Source organism: Trachurus japonicus, chromosome 16 (genome assembly GCF_045865225.1).
Source record: "Trachurus japonicus isolate A0001 chromosome 16, Traja_1.0".
NCBI classification, from domain to species: domain Eukaryota; kingdom Metazoa; phylum Chordata; class Actinopteri; order Carangiformes; family Carangidae; genus Trachurus; species Trachurus japonicus.
In genome coordinates, this window is record NC_140922.1 from 6,137,364 (window position 1) to 6,150,877 (window position 13,514).

At 42.2% G+C, this 13,514-nt stretch overlaps 1 protein-coding gene and 1 pseudogene across 1 annotated transcript in view; both read left to right on the top strand.

The window, feature by feature from the left end:
- Positions 1-13,514, top strand: part of znf385d (zinc finger protein 385D) — a 101,604-nt gene that overhangs the window by 49,783 nt on the left and 38,307 nt on the right. Inside the window, exon 4 of the mRNA XM_085803545.1 lies at positions 6,829-6,997. Within this exon, the coding sequence (XP_085659671.1) occupies positions 6,829-6,997 (169 nt within the window). The remainder of the gene's footprint in view (positions 1-6,828; positions 6,998-13,514) is intronic.
- LOC146971574 (tetraspanin-8 pseudogene) lies at positions 583-1,290 on the top strand (annotated as a pseudogene).

The window sequence follows — 13,514 nt, forward strand, 5'->3', positions numbered from 1 at the left end:
TAATAACAACAATGTTTTATGGTCATGATTGTGTTTTTGTTCAGTTTCTTTCAGTTTTTGAATGATTCTTTTAGAAAACTCAGTAGAAAAGAAATAAACAGGATGTGTTTAAAAGATTTTTTTAAATGGTTGATTTATTTGTCTTATTTGTAAAGATGCAGCTGTAGAGTCTGTGGGACCCTCAACAAAGTTAAAGTCAGACGAAGGTTGAGGCTAATCTTCGATGGGACTTAATGGTCTGATGTTTGCAGCTCTTCAAAATTGAAGAACATTTTTATCTCCAGTCACTTCCTCCTTTGTGGCTCTGTGTATCTGGATCAATTGTCACATTTCCATGCAGATGTGGTGTCACTGGATCGGCTTAAAAACCGAGGGAACAGCGGGGGCCCCCTCAACCCAAGATCACTTACCATTGTTCTCTGCTTTCAACAAGTTCACCCCTCACCCACTCAACACCCCTCTCCAACCCCCAAAATAGTCAAAACAGGGTTAAAAGTCCCCGCCCACTCTGCCAGCAGCCCCCTTATATGTGAGCAGCCAGCGGTGGGGTGTCCAGTCAGTCCAGTAGCTGTGGTTTGACCGAGGAGTTGAACAATGAGGGTCAACAAGGTCATCAAATACCTGCTCTTTACCTTCAACTTTCTGTTCTTCATGGGTGGACTCGCTCTCCTGTGTTTGTCCACACACGTGCGGACAAACAGAGCAGACTACCAGATCAGCGAGGAGCTTCTCCCGGCCGTCACCCTGCTGGTGTTCGTGGGAGGCGTCACCCTGGTTTTCGGCTTCCTGGGCTGCTGCGGGGCCCTGCGAGAGAACCGCTGCATGCTGGCGCTCTTCTTCCTGGGCCTGCTCTCCATGTTCGTCATGCTGCTGGCCGTGGGCGTCCTGGGGGCCGTGTCGAGGACCGAGGCCGCCCAGAAGCTGGTGAAGGAACGCCTGTGGTACGTGCTCCCGCTCAGCGAGCAGCCGGAAGACGTCCGGGAGTCGTTCGAGGAGGTGCAGAGGAACGGCTTCTGCTGCGGGGTCTTCGTGGGACACGGGGATTGGGGGAACTCCACGGCCGTGCCCGAGTCCTGCAACTGCACCGACGGCTCCAGGAACTGCACGCTTCTGGAGGGACGGAAGGTTTACTCCACGCCCTGCATGACCTACATCATGACGTGGATGGACAGGGTGTCGCACTCGCTCATCGCGATCGCGTTCGCGTTCGGCGTCTTGATGATTCTGGGCATGGTTTTCTCATCAGTGCTGTGTTGCCAGATTGTGGTGAAAAACGGCAGCATCATTTAAAAGTTCCTCACAAAGTGTGAGGAGGTAGACAGAACATCATGTGACTGCTTTTTCTTCTCAACTCTGCCTCATTGTGTATTTTGAAGTGTTTCAGCTCTTTTGTTGATGATGGGTGTTTTGTAGATTTTACCTTTGGGCTGTATTGACAACAAAACTGTGTTTTGTGTTACTGTGGAACTTTGATCTTGACGATCAACGGATTCTTTATGTTTTGTAAAATGTTGCTCTTCCCTTTAAATACAGTTTTGACTTTACCAAAACACTAACATTTTCTGTCACTTTTTGAATCTAATCCAAAGTGGGCAGCTTTATTTGTACAGCACATTTGATACATGAGTACCATGAGGGCAAGTCAGAGGGCTTTACAGAATATTGAAATATCCAGCATAACAAATCTATGAAAGGATGCTGGGCAGATAGGATATAAAAGGGAAACACATTTCCCAAATGATTGACAATTACATTTTTGCCATTTTGCCATTTCAAAGGAGAAGTTGCAGAAAATATGCAATGATGTTGTAACATATAATGCAGTAATTAAAGGTTAAATCAGTGGTTCCTAACAACTTATTCTTTACAAATACTGTGTCATGTCTGTACTAACCTCCATTTCATCCAGTCTCAGGTGTTTGGTTTTTTTCACCAAAGAGACGTCTCTCCACTCTAAAGCGCTCACATTGTTTCAATTGAATGTTTACAAAAAACAAGAAGCCTAAAACGAATATGAATATGTGCTGCAAAGCTTAGTTTCATCTTTGTTGTTATTCCATTAATCATCGTAGGACTCAACCTCCTCCTCCTCCTCCTCCTCCTCCACATTTATCTGAAGTCTCTTTGGAGAGACACAACTCTCAGGTTCTGAGAAGCTGTTTATTATGTTAAAAACTATTTCCACTAAATCATAAAACCACTTCTTATGCAGTGATGCATCCCATTTAACAATTTAATAATAATGTTAAGACATTTCTCTTGGTTCGCATAAGTCCATAGCGCTGGACTGTTACTTGTAAAAAGATAGGATCAGGTGGGAAGATATCAGATACACCAGTCTACAGTATAGTATACAGATACTGAGCAAATAATGAAACAGCCTGTACAAGTCAGATATTCAAATATAGGAAAAATAACAGTCAAGAAGTAAAAGTATAATGGTGTCTATAAGGAATACTGGAATATTTTGTATTTTGATGCAGTTCTAATGGCTGAAAAGAAATTCTTTTTAATTTGTATTGAACATTGTTTATTGAATGAGGAATTCTGAGGAATTTCAGTTCTGAAACAAAACGTGTATATGTGTGTATATACATATACATCTGTATATATGTGTGTATATATATATATATATATATATATATATATATATATATATATATATATATGTATGTATATAGATATAGATATAGATATTCAGGTATCATTAATTTCTAAATTTCTAAAGGGGAAATATAAATACAGAGAAATGACCAGGTAGTGGCTGCAGCCCGGTGCCAGAGGAAGATGCATCTCAAGAATGTGTTCATTTCCATTTGGTTGAGACTCCAGTCGCAGCACATTGGACTCAGACAATGAATCAGCCTGAGGTGTGGCTGTTTCCTGTGACACCTGATCTCACGGCCCTGCAGACACACAGGCTCCCACACCGGGTGTTGTGGGTTGAAAACAATGACCTGTGGCTCTTTGATGTGACCTGATTGTTAGCTTTGGTCGTTATGTATCCACAGGAATGCGCATATGTATAGGAGTGATGATGTGCAAACAATGTGGAGGATCTCCTGCTCATTATAAGGCGAATAGCCTCCTAAAATCTACTCCACTATTGACTTTAATTTCTATCCTCTGTTTCCCTCTAACACTGTTCTTCCACAACGTGCTTCCCTGTGATACTGGTGCCAACACAGCTTGGTACATACTCTGTGAATCTGGGTCATAAAGATTTATGACTGGCTAAAAACGGTGCATAAACTCAGTATTACAAATAAAAGTGGCTCCAGCCCTACAAATGATAATAATATAAAAATAAGAAACAGCTTAAATCCACAAAGGAAAAGAACTGAACAAACCATTCCACAAATAAAATGATTGAAGCTCCATTACATCAATGTTGGGCTTTGGAGATAATTTTCTTTCAGTATTAAATTAATGAACAGTTGTTGGAGCCTCGTGAGAGCCGGATTCACTCAGCGTGGACATAAAGAACTCTGACACTTGTAAACTTTCCTCTGTGTTCAGCCTCTGGCCCGTTCTCACCGAGTCTGACCACCAGGAACGGGACCGTTGTTTATGGAAGAAATTGGTCAGTCTTATTTAAATCACATCTAGTTAATTGAATTATAAAGTCAGAACAGCATGTTCCTGAACCTGAACCCACCTCCCTCATCTTGATACCTAAAATTTCCACTTCACTTCCCCCTACCTCCTCCTCCATCTCACAGACAGTCGCCAGTTTGATGTTGTAACTCAATTTCCAAACATGTGATTTTTCAGATTTTTTTTGCTGAGGATTTCCAGATTTCTGGACAAAGCCTTCGTTCAGTTTAGCTGAACAGTTCACATTTATCTTGTCCCCCCCCCCTCCTCCTCCTCCTTTGAGGACTCAGACCAGCTCCCTACATGTCATATTTAAAGTTGAACATGAGGTACAACATGAAAATATCATTACTACCCCATCCCCCGTGACTGTATCCACCAGCTTCAGCCTCCCCCCACCCTCCTCGGCCCCTTCCTGCTGCCCTACCACAGTGACGACACTCTCCACCCCGGAGAGGGACGTTAACAGGCTTTTCAAAAGAAAAGCCCCACAGAGTGGCCCTGACCTGGCTCTGCATCCACCCCGCAGCACCATGACATCTTTGACACCTCACTAGAGACACAGCATGTGCTCAAATCCTCTGTCATCATATCCTGCCCCCCCCCTCAAAACTAAACCAAAAAAAAGAGAGCAGTGCTGTCGTACCTCAAAGCCATCACCGACCTACTCCTGCTCAGCCTGTAGGTCACCTACAGAACCAGCCAGTCTGGAGATGATGTCGTCCCCTCCATGACCCTACACTTCACACCCTCCCCACACACACACACACACACACACACACACACACCTTGAGCTCAGTCATGAGTGATGCAGACTGTGCTGCAGGACAAGCTCTCCCAGCTGATGCCCCCTAACCATGTGGTGACCTTTTGTTAACAGACGGATCTCTAGAAACCTGTGAGGGGAATAACGACGTTATAAAATAATGGCGTTTCTAACGGTGCTACTTTTTTCAGTAATGAGTTTCCCATGTTATAACACCGTTACAGTTACTGACAATAAAAATGTGCCGTTACTTGACCCATTAAGGGGTTCAGTCCATTAACTAGTTGGAAAAAAGCTGTTTATTTGGAACTAACCACTAAACATTGTTCGCAAAAAAATAATGATTAATTCATCACATCTGTGCTATCTTAGAGCTGCATGAATTGACATTTTCTCTTCTCTGCAAGCTTGTTGGTTTGAAAATCTTTATTTTTACCATCTTCAGGGACTATTTTGTTCAGCGTTTCACAATATGTTACGTGTCATCATGAAATCTACTGTCGACAGAGGAAATCGAGTGGTGCAGAAGAAAGAGAACATCCAGTATCTCTGTGTGAACCTTGTTCTGCTGTAGGAGCTCTGTTTATATGAAGACGTTAATGAGGTGTTGAGGAAATGTCATGACTTATTATTATATCATTCCAACATGAATGGATGAATTCCAACATAATGAGTTAAAAAGACAAAACCATTTAGTCTCTGTTGCAAAGCTGCTCTAGACTTGTGAAATAGTTTGTTTACTTTCTATAAACCAGAATTAGTTGGATCTGTACTGAGAACTAAATCAGACAACACTTTTTTTCACAGCGTAACAGCAGGGCTACACTTTCACACTTTCACCATTTATCTGCCCCTTGTTCCCGTTTTTACTTATGGCGCCCAAAGGGGTCGTCTTGTTCACGGGTGCGCGCCTGTTGATGGATACACTGGGATTCAAACTGTGACCTTTCGGTTTTCAGACAGCCTCTCTAAATCCTGCAACAATCCTGCGAGCTCAGTCGTTTTGATGTTTTTTTCCCCCCTGCTCACTGAGCACCTGCAAGGAAAACAAATGATTTCCTCCCCAGTTTTAATCATCCCCGTGTCAGACTTGGAGTTCGGGCAATTCCTCCACTTCATTGCTCTAATGAAAGATGAATTATTGCTGTAGTCGCATTAAACACCCATCCATATCACCTTGGTCTCATGACAAAAAAATAAGTTATGTCTTTGGTACCTGCAGAGTGATGAATGTGGGTTAAAATGGATGGTTTTTGTGCCAGGAAAAGATGTGTACTCTATTTGAGAAAGCGACGCCTCATCCAAAAAAACGCTTCCTCGGATGGAGGGAAAACATTTAAATAAGGCCAATTCAGCAATTTCACAACCTTTGCCAAGAAAATTATTAAACTATGTATTTCTGGTAACTTTCTTCCCCCCTTGTAATGAGACCCCTTTCTCCATCTCATCCTATTAACTTGTCAGCTGCTCTTGTTCACCCTCTCAAGTCACTCTCCAAGGTTCACAATCACAATCAAATAAATTACAGCAAAAGCAGCCAAAACAAAATGCAACAAGACCTTTGTTACGAGATTGGGAGGGTTTATTTTCTTACATTTTGAATTCTTTCTGGAGAAGGAACAAAGGGAAACATGAACATTGTTTTTGCTTCTTTTGTAAAGCAGTGATTCTACCTTGAATGGTCTCTTTGTCCCAGCAGTCCTTAGTGAAGATTCCCTTCTGTGGCCCATAAATAAAGATGTCTTCTGGGGATGTGCGGTTTGGCGCAGTTGCATCCCTCCTGATACCCTCGCTCTTGCCACAGGCAAAGTGTGCAGGGAGGTGTGCAGAGGTAAACAAGGACAGCTCAAAGTCTTTGCATATGTCCCACTTCCTGGCCGTGCCTGGATGAATCTATTGTGAAGGTGAATCTTGGTGACACTAATACGTGTCCCGACTTTAAAGCAGCAGCCCGCTACATAAATTAAACATCAGTGGGGGGTCACACGAATTTCTCAATCAGGCAGGATCCAGGAATTTTTAATTAAAGAAAAGAGCTTCATATTCAAACCAATGGTCATTTCATCACCGCTTGAATCAAATCTCAGCAGGTTTTTCAGGTGGCGGAACAATGACAGACTGATTTGGCAAAACTCTGCACTTTTTACATGATCTGACGTCAAGTCCTTTTTATGTTGCGTTTTTGTAAAATGATGCTTTTACTAGGACTTCAATAACATCACCTGGGTGTCAGTTTAAAGGGGCAGGATTTTTTTTTTTTTGAATAAAAATGGGCAGAAACAGAATCAAATAATAACCATTTTTGCTGGGCAGCAAGACGAATCAACTGCCCCCCTGAATAATTGTGTTTAGTCTGCTTCATTGACTCTCTCTGTGTTCCTTTAGTTTTCATATTTCATTTCATCCTTGCCCACTGTTCCGCCTTTCCAGGGTTAAATCGAGCCTGTTATTTGTTCTCCTCACAGAGCCAGGCCTTGGCCCACTACAAGGGGACCAAACATGCCAAGAAGCTGAAAGCCCTGGATGCTCCGAAAAGTAAGCTCAAAGGCTCAGTGGTCACCAAGGAAACCACCAACCAGGAGATCGCCAAGGGTATCATCACCTCACAGGTCCCCAATGGCACCGACAGGAAAGGTTTGTGTTCCTGCTTGCTCCACATTCCTCAACACACACGGTCTTTGTTTTTTTCCCTTGTCAAGTAGCTGCTGCTTTCCTGTGGAGAGTGAAGCTTGGAGCTGAAAATCCAACCATTTGGCATGTTAAACTTGCTGCACACAGCATGCAATCACTTTAGGAGTTGGATGGACTCTGTGTTGATTATATCAACCGTGTGCTGGCTGCTCTGCCGATGGCTGGCTGCCGGCTCAGCACTCACATGGAGCTTTCACACATGCACCGCAACCCTGAACTTATCAGGACATTACCCAGGGGGAGCTGTATGTGAGAACGCAAATGTCTGAATCAGTCGGACAGGACGCCGAACGCACCTTAGCCAGCCAGCTTCCTCGTACAAAGTAGGTGTAATGTCTGATGGTGGTGATGTGTGAATTGAGAGAGAGGATTTGCAGTGCATAAGCAGACGGGTTGATGATGATTCTGTAGGTGAGAGTGGATCTGGCAGGCGCCTGTTGTTTGCTACTGCACCTAGAAGAATAATAAGAGTGAATTACTTTATTGATCCCCAAAGGGAAATTCATTAACATCACATCTGTGTGAAAGTATAGTCTGACATTCAGTGCGTTTACATGCACAGCTAAGTGGAGCTCTGCTCATAGCTGGAGTTGGGCGTCTCATCAGAATTCTGTCCATGTCCCAGTTTGCATGCAATAGGGAAAATCAAACAGTTGACAGAAACATGTCCCCCTCCTCAACACTAGTGGGTTTCAGAAGGTTTAATACGGACCCCTTTCCAGTTGACCTATTCTGTCACCTAGTGAAAAACTGAGAGTTCTCAACGCCTGGCCCAACAGGACACGCTGGTCCCAGCTAGATGGGGCTGAAAATATAAAATGTATACTACAAATAACTTAGGCTTCCTTTACATATATATTTATATAAAGTGGATATAAAACACATATTCTTGATGATTGCACTGTGCGTTTACTGTAAAATGCACTGAATTGGTGCTGATGCATCAGGCCAGGCACATGTCTTGGTCGAATTCGGACTGACACTTTGTGCCGTCTCTACTGTTGTGAAGCATGCACACATGCGTGACTCCATTTTGACATCACAAATTTCTGGTGACCCCCTCACATGCAGTCATGTGATCGCGGTCGTCAATCAAGATGTGTCAGCTCAGATATTGTTATGCTGCATTTTATTTGAACTGGATTTATTTTGAGAAAGTGAAAGTATAGAATACAGTTGTTTGAGATTTTAAAAAGAATAATAATCAGTTAAAAATATTTTTTTATCAGTAATTTTTTTAATCAATTACTAGACATTTCAGGTGACCCCATTTGAATTCCAGGCGACCCCACGTGGTGTCCCGACCCTAAGGTTGAAAAACACTGGACTAACATGTTTAAATGCACTTTAGTTGTCCAGTTATATATAGACAGATTTAGGCAATAATTCGGTTTTTTTTTCAATTGTCATGTATAAGTTGATATGAGAAAACGAGTCAGGAGATCTTTGCAGGACCCGTGGTCATTGTGTTTGGACCTCAGTCCTCCAGACAAAGTGCTCATCTTGTCTGACCATCCAGGGCCAGACTCAGACAGACAACAGAGAAAAGTGGCTCCTTCATTCACTTGAATGCAGTGCGCTCTAGCGATGGAACCAAGATTTGTTCTGCAACGCACTGCAGCATTAATCACATTTTCTATAAACTCTGGTCGGCATTTGTCCAAAACTGCATCAGGGATGACAGAGGCTTCTCCATCTCAAGGCCACCCCTACCCTCACTCCCACTCCCACCCTCCCATCATGTGCCACCCACCCCTGCTTTAGAGAAACACTCAACCCACCTTTTTAAAGTTGGTTCAATTAGCACTTAGTTCTGTCACTATATATTTATATGAGAGTTTATCTCATTCATGTAACTGTAGAGCAACTTTTACTGCCTGGTGCATATAAAATGTATTCATGTTGTTATTAGATATGTAGAAACTGTCCTAAATTACATTATCGTAATTACATTATAACATGTAGCTGTATTCCTAGTGTCTCATAGTAGGCTTTTATTATTGTACCTTCATAATAATTATGTTTGTGCATTTGATAAACCTCCAAACTCTATAATCTGCTCCTCGTTGTCTCACTTGACAACTTGAAGCAAACAGTGCCGCTTCTGGTCCGAATCAAGGCAGAGTCTGTGTCCAACAATTAGTTTAATCCTCCGACAACAATCACGCCCACTGTGTGTGCGTGGACCGGCCAGGTGTGTGGAAACAGGAAGTATGGGAGCTTAAGGCGGGGGGGGGGGGGTTTAATTTCTAAATGCAGCTCTGTGAACGTCTTTGAGGAGGGGCCGTCGCAAAGTGCGCGCCATTATCCCCCCATTTGTGTGATTCACTGCGGCAAGATTACAAAGACACGCAAAGGATGCCGAGTCCTTGGCCCGAGATCAGAGAAGCGGCGTGCGATAGAGCCAGGAGGCGGAGGCAGCGGTGCCAGTGTGGCCGCGCCGCACAGCTCTAAAACCTCCTCCACTGCTGACGTGGTTGCTGCACGGGGTCGTCCGTCCGCAGCCAAAAGCCTCGCGACTTATATAACCATGTGCTCCGAGCCTCATTCCTCCTATATTGAATTTGCCTTTGCATTATCCCATTTTAATTACATTTGTGCTGGTGCACATTGTTGAATGCTGACTCTGTGTAACTTAATATCCATCACGTTGTAGCCAGGTGGCTGCTTAAATCCAGTTATCTCGACCAGGTGTCTGCCGAGAGAGATCCCTACTCTCTGCAGAGCCTCCCGTTAAAAACATGTTGAACAAAAAAAAAAAAAAAGTAAACAAAAACTAACCACAACTTCCAGCGACCTGACAGGAACCAGATGCCGATTATTTTAAAGCGGTTTTATCTGCAGTGTTTCATACTGGTTGTGTGCACAGTGACGTCTTTCTGCCCTCTCTGTCTCCTCTGCTGTAATATTCCTGAAGCTGCCTGTTATTATGTCATGAAATTGGCCCCATGAAAGTCTTCCCCTTTAACTGTAACAATACGAGTTTTTTTTTTTTTTTTCAAGGAATTGGAAACACATTGAGCCGTCGCACTCTGGGATTAATTTTGCCTCTACCCATGTCTTCTTCCAATGTTCCACGAGTATCGAAATCAGGAGCACATTTCTGGAGCTCAATGTGAACTGTGACCTATTTTTCGCCAAAGCCTGACCTGTTCACACAGGTTGAATGAGGTCAAAACAGCTGGTTTCATCCAGGGGTCTGAGAGTAGACGTCCAGGTTTGGTGGTCTTGGCTCATAAATATGACAAATACTAACAAAAGTTCTTTTGAGGCGAGAAAACATCATTAAAAAGTGTTTAGATTGAAACACTTCACCTAACACAGCTCATATGTTTTTCTTTACCTGATATTAAAAGCTTTGCACTCGGCAGCAGCCTGTCTGGCATCCCACAGAGTCGGTAAGCTGCTATACAAATGTCAAACCATTAAGTGGAGCAAGCTGCTCTGAAGCTTCCCCCTGAACTAAACTACTCTGCAGTTTAGACGACATTTACCGTAAGAGGGCTCTCGGCTTTCAGGTGATGTAATGAAACCTCTGGCTCCCGCCTTTAGAGGAGTCCAGGTCACAGGGAACACGGGCTGTGAAATAAAAGATGCTTTTCTACAAGAACCACTATAGCACATTTAAACCTGCGCCTTCACAAGCGATCACACTTTGTGCTGGTTTTAAATGTGACAGGACTCGGCTGAAATCAGAGTATCTGGTACAGAACTGATTGATGTGCTGTTAAAACGTTGGTGACCAAGCGAACACAGCTACACATTCAACGCACTGAGAACTTTATGACGTTTCCTGTGACGTCTCAGATCCGTCTTACTGAGCCGTTAGTTGTTTCAATACAATCTTTTCACATTTTTCTTACTCTGCTTCCTCTTTTTACTACACAAGGGATGTGACCTGTGAGGTGTTCATGTGCTGTGGGAACCTTGAGTACCCAAGGCTCAGTAATTAACCTGCCAGATTTTCAATGAAAGAAGCTTCACAATCTTTTTTTTTTCTTTTTTTTACAATGAGCATGATTTCTAGTAAAGGTCTGACATTTTACTAGCCTATACGTTTGGTTATTCGGGAAGAGATATATCTCCAGTTTCTCTTGCAACTAGAGAAAAGTGAACCAATCAGAGGAAGCCTCTCTTCTGATTGGCTAGCCCTGTTGTAGAGGTAAACTCGGTTGGGAATGTAACTGAGGGTGGTGACTGTTTTGTTGTGACATCACAAAGTTACAGAAGTCCTGACAGCCTCTTGTAAGACAGTTGTCTCTAGAATGCACACTTTTCATTAAGACAACACAATAGTCTCAATTTAAAAAAAAAATAGAAAACTCACTTTCTACAATCGGGATACTCAAGTTACTTATGGTTGGTTGTAAGAAAAATCGAATTATGTCCCAGAAGACATGGTCTTTGATAAGATAATATATTATTAATAAATGTCAGTTGTTGTTTTTTTAAGATGATAATAATAATTAATACTATCCCTCTGTAAGCTAGTCGTAAGTGACAACATTTTCTGTGGTATCTAACGAACCCAAACTTCTCATCACTACATGAATATACAGTATAAAACATCATAGAATAAATATGTCATCCTGCTTATTTTCACAATAACAGAATTTATTGATGGGTCCTTTTTTTTTATTTCACTCCAGCGGTTTTACTCTCCAAATGGCCTGCTTTTTTTTTTTTCCAAAGTCAGATTTTACTTTACCGCATCATTTTCCCCAAATGTCATTTATTTTACTCTGCCACTTGTCATCGCAAAGTCTCCATCTGCCAATCAAGACAAACAGAACAGAGCCAGTTAATGTGACTGGCTGTTGGCTCCAAATGTCATTATGAAATACGTCCTTATGAAATAACATCTGATCACAGAGGAAGAGTTATGTTGCGAAATAAAATCGACCTTTAAAAGAGGACATTTTGACATAAAAAATGGCTGAAATGAAATAAAATTCTGCTGTGAAAAGAAACAAGATGAAATAAAGACCCTGGTTTGAAACAATTTTGGATTGTTTCACAATGTCAGATAGATAGATAGATAGATAGATAGATAGATAGATAGATAGATAGATAGATAGATAGATAGATAGATAGATAGATAGATAGATAGATAGATAGAGATACTGTAGATAGATAAGATGTTGTTTTAATGCAACGGTACATGAAAGATAACCACTTGATTTGTTGAACACAGAACTCTTAAAGCTCATATTAACTTTGAAATATACATTTTTCACTGTGTTGTTTTAAAACAGTCACTGACAGATGTGAGTTTCATTTGTCTGACAGGAGTCAAATCAGCTGTATTTTACTTTAATGTTACAGGGGAAAAAAATGTGTCAAAACAAGGTTGGCACATCACATCAGTAATGTGTGAGTGACGCATGTCTGGTGTGTCGTATCCGTTCTTCTGCACACAAAATCAAAAAGATGACTCCTCGGTGTCACAGCAACAAGTCAAATCTCCAGAAGAGATCTCAGAGTTTCCACCAAACATGTCAGAGTAAGGAGGGGAGATGCACAGAACATCGCCTCGCATTGCAAGGCACCAAACAATCTATGATACTTTCAGGCAATGAGACATAATGAGGAATACATTTGAAGTGCTTTCACGGAGAAGCTGTTGTGAAGTGGGTGTGACAGATTTAAAGTGCAGATGCTTAGCTTTAATTCGAGGCATTTGTGGTGTTCTTCATACGCAGTTCCTTTAAAACCAGCGGGCGAAACAAAAGCAAAGGTGGGATTCACTCAGACGCTCATCTCCTCCCACTGTACCTTCACTCCGACACCCATCTGTAAAGGGTTCAACACAGCCCTGACATTAAACATGCACTCAGGCCTTGGAAAAACTGTAAACACATTGTACACAGGCAGAGAACTCAAACACCTTCAGCCACACGCTGTCGTAACCAAACACACAAATGGCCATTAATCATTTTAGTGCCCTTAAAAAAAAATACAGGAGCACATTTCCACACCATCTCACTATCATATCTACAGCGTGCGGGGGCGGCGGTTTGTCACAAGTGGCACTGGGTAATGAATATTAATGTGCTCAGATGTCAGAAGAATTAATTGTCGAGGCGGGTAAATGCTGCATTATCTGCAAGCCTGAAGTATTTGACGGTGTATCAGTGGCAACAAACTTCCTCTAATGAAAAGCAGAGTTCAGGGAAGAGTAATGGTCGTAGTGAGAGGAGGCAGCAACAACAGGGAGGCAGAGCTCTGCTTGCTTTTTGCAGAGAGGTTTCAGTGGGTTTGTTTTTTGCTCTAAAATCCAAAGTGAGAAACATGTTTGGTCTGTGGTCATTTTTTATCGTCCAAAACACAACATCCCCACAGCTGGACACGATATGACGTGATTGCTTAATTTTGGTGTAGCAATGTACCTGTTGGTTGTGCCATTTAAATGCTGTTTTGTAATGACAGGTCTGCAGTTAATTATTATTTTATTCTATTT